General features: G+C 44.3%; 1 protein-coding gene across 2 annotated transcripts in view; it reads right to left on the reverse strand.

Moving 5' to 3' along the window:
• The window catches only part of ece2b (endothelin converting enzyme 2b), a 13,113-nt gene extending 9,746 nt beyond the window's left edge, over positions 1-3,367 (reverse strand). For both annotated transcript variants that reach the window (XM_079731756.1, XM_079731755.1), the window contains exons 1-4: positions 3,122-3,367; positions 956-1,042; positions 598-721; positions 7-222 (exon numbers count right to left, since the gene is read on the reverse strand). In XM_079731756.1, the coding sequence (XP_079587882.1) occupies positions 7-222; positions 598-721; positions 956-1,042; positions 3,122-3,175 (481 nt within the window). In that variant the 5' untranslated portion in view covers positions 3,176-3,367. The remainder of the gene's footprint in view (positions 1-6; positions 223-597; positions 722-955; positions 1,043-3,121) is intronic.
• Between the last annotated feature and the right edge of the window lie 228 nt (positions 3,368-3,595).

Below are 3,595 nucleotides of genomic sequence, written 5' to 3' on the forward strand. Positions count from 1 at the left end.
TGGTACCCAGGATGTGTTTGAGCAGTGCCTGGTTCTGCTCCCAGAGGCTGTTGAAGGTGGACCAGCGGGACCGGGCGTCAGGGAGGGGGTTCTTGCGGGTCCAACCCCCGCAGGCGTACTGGTAGAAGTCCTGACAGGGGTCCGCCTGGCGATCCATCGCCTCAACCATCCTCCCCGCCAGCATCACGCACGCCTCGGAGAGACACAGCTCCTTGCTCCCATCTGTAACCATGGCAACCATAGGGTAATCAACCAGCCCCTGGTGCAGGGTTGGGATCAGGGTCCCAGAGTCAAACCTCAGAGTCGCCGTGCTAGAGCTGCCCCAGCCGTAGTGAAGGAACCCCGATGCTTAGCCCCCTCCAACGCTAAGAGGACCTCAATAACAGGAACAGTGTACGAAGGTGTGTTTGTGTGTGTGTACGAATGTGCGTTTGTGTGTGTACCAATGTGTGTTTGTGTGTGTTTGTGTGTGTGTGTACCAATGTGTGTTTGTGTGTGTTTGTGTGTGCGTGCAAATGTGTGTGTGTGTGTGTGCGTGCAAATGTGTGTGTGTGTGTGTGTGTGTGTGTGTACGTTTGTGTGTGTGTGTGTGTGTACCTGGGTTCTGTGTTAGTCCCAGGGTAAGGGTGAGGAGCAGCAGCAGGACTGAGACAAGGAGAAGAGCAGCCAGCCAGACCTCTAGCTGGGTCCAACCCCCCAGGGAGCCCTTCCTGAAGCCCACCTGCCCAGAAACCTCCATCATCATCACCATCATCACCATCATCATCATCATCATCATCATCATCATCATCATCATCATCATTATCGTAATCAGTTGTAAACAACAGTTAAGTGGTAGTAAAGTAGAGTAAAGTAGTAGAAGTATTGTAGTATTGTATTGTAGTATAGTATTGTAGTGAAGTAGAATAATAGTCAAGCATTGCAAAGTGGAAGCAAAGCAGTAGTGAGCCCTGACCTCGACACCTTCGGGCGATGGGCTTCCATCCCGAGGAAGATCTGAAGCCTCCTCTTCCTCAAAAGTAGCACGTTTATAGCTGGACATCTGAAAAAAAAACACAACTTCATAAATGGTGGCCATCAAATAGAACTGAAACACACTGGTGGCAATCATATAGAACTGAAACACACTGGTGGCCATCATATAGAACTGAAACACACTGGTGGCCATCATATAGAACTGAAACACACTGGTGGCCATCATATAGAACACACTGGTGGCAATCGTATAGAACTGAAACACACTGGTGGCCCTCATATAGAACACAATGGTGAACATCATATAGAACTGAAACACTGACCTGAACTGAGACATCATCGACTAGATGAGAGTTGAAGGTGCTGTAGGTAAGATAAGCTATTATTGCTATATATATATATATATATATATATATATATATATATATATATATATATATACATATATATATCCCTATATATATATATATATATATATCCCTATATATATATATATACACTTAAATAGTAAAGTGAGTTAAGTAAAATAGTGGTAGATTATAGTGAAGAACTTCTTAATAAATAGAGTAAAGTGTTGTCGTTTTACATGATAGTGAAGAGCTTCTTGATAAAGAGGGTAAAGTATTGCTGCAGTGCAAGATGAATAGTGCCGAAGTTAGAGTACTATCGAGCTAGGTGTTCGCTTAGAGATTAAAGACATGTTAAAGGGCAAAGGGATAGATGCTATGATTCATAATAACGTGTTGTACCGCTCGTTGACAGCGTTGTACTGCTAGGTGATCTATTGCTATAGTACTGGGTGTAAGCTAAGGGGATAGCGTGGCTGTTCTCATGGGGAACACAGCAGGAAGGGAGGGGGGCATGACATCACCTAGTTCCCAGCTAAAGGGAAGTGGTTATTTAACTGCCAACCTTCCACACAATGGGTTGTATGTCAATCATTAAGAGCAGAGGACAAAATGACGTCTGCGGCACTACAAGCCAATCACTACAGAGTTTCTGTTTGACATCAGCAGCATGCGTCCAATCGTAGCTTTCTTACAACAAGCATATACAGACTCTTAACACTCACACACACACACACACACACACACACACACACACACACACACACACACACTTGCATGCACACACTTAATTGCAGTCTCACATGCACACTCACATGCACACTCACCTGCACACACACTAACAAGCACACACATTCACATGCACACACTCACGTGCATACTCACATGCATCCCTACATGCGCACTCGCTCACAGGCGGGCACGCTTATGCAAACTCACTAACACGCACACTCACGCCCACTCACATGCACACCTACATGCGCACTCGCTCACAGGCGGACCTAAGGGAGGCCACAGCAACAAGCCCACCCGGCATCGCTGCGCCCCCTAGTGACGTCACGCCTCCCGTTTACATTCGGATTGGAAACAGATTGTGATCTGGTCAACCGCCCAGTAACACATGCAGGGAAACCTTGTCCACCAATCGGTGCGCTTTTGTAGTTTATGTAGGTGTATGTGTATTTAGGATATAGGTGCTGTGTAGTACATATACAAATATATATGTATCAAGTACGTTGCGAATAGTAGGCTATATGTAAGTTAATGTGCATATCGTGTATGTGTAGTTTATGTTAATATGTGTGTAACCTTACATAGTGTATATGTTGTGTGTAGTATATTTTTAAAATATGTGTAGCCTATATTAGTGTATATGCTGTGTATAATACATGACAATATATGTGTATATAGTATATATGTTTTGTGTAGTATATTTAAATATATGTGTATATAGTATATGTTGTGCATAGTATATGACAATATGTGTCACACATGTATAAACATACAACATAATATATATAGTATGTTGTATGTTTATAATATACATGTGTGTAGTTTACGTAAATATATTTGAAGTAGGGATATTTAGCACGTTGTGTTTTGTATATCTAAATATACGTGTATATTGTGTATGTATATATATTCAACATGTGTGTAGTATAGCTACTTACATATTTGTAGTATGTAGTATGTTGTGTACAGTATACATTTGTATATGTGGATACGGTGGGCGATACATGTTGTTTGTATGACAGTAGGCCCGCACAGCATCACAGGAGAAAGAACACGACGCTACTCACTGTGTTCCGCAGATCTTGCAGCGCTACGCTCATTCTGGGGCAGTGAGACAACATCTAGTGCGGCTGGCTTCGCCTCCGAGACATCCCTCTTCTCCTCTTGTTCTCCTCCTCTCGTTTCCTCCTCCTCTTCTCCTCCTCGTCCTCCCGAAGCCTCCGAGCCAAACCGCGACACAACAGTCGAGACGGCGGAGGAGATGCACCAGGCGATGGTCTCCTACCGTCTTTGTTGAGCAGAAAGAAAAGAGATTTCAATGGTCGGCGTAGACAGGGGGTGAAGAGGAGACGGAGAAAAGAAGATAGGGATCTGGCAACAGACTGGTCAGTCTCAGCTCCACCCAGCAAACAACACCCTTCCTCCCGCTTCACAAACACAAACACTCCCTCGATTCTCCCATCCGCTGGAAACACGTCTTCAGCCTATGTCTCTAGCTGTTATTCTTTCTCCGTTTATCTGTCTATCTCTATCTGTCTGTC

Source organism: Pollachius pollachius (genome assembly GCF_949987615.1).
Source record: "Pollachius pollachius genome assembly, chromosome: 3".
Lineage (NCBI taxonomy): Eukaryota > Metazoa > Chordata > Actinopteri > Gadiformes > Gadidae > Pollachius > Pollachius pollachius.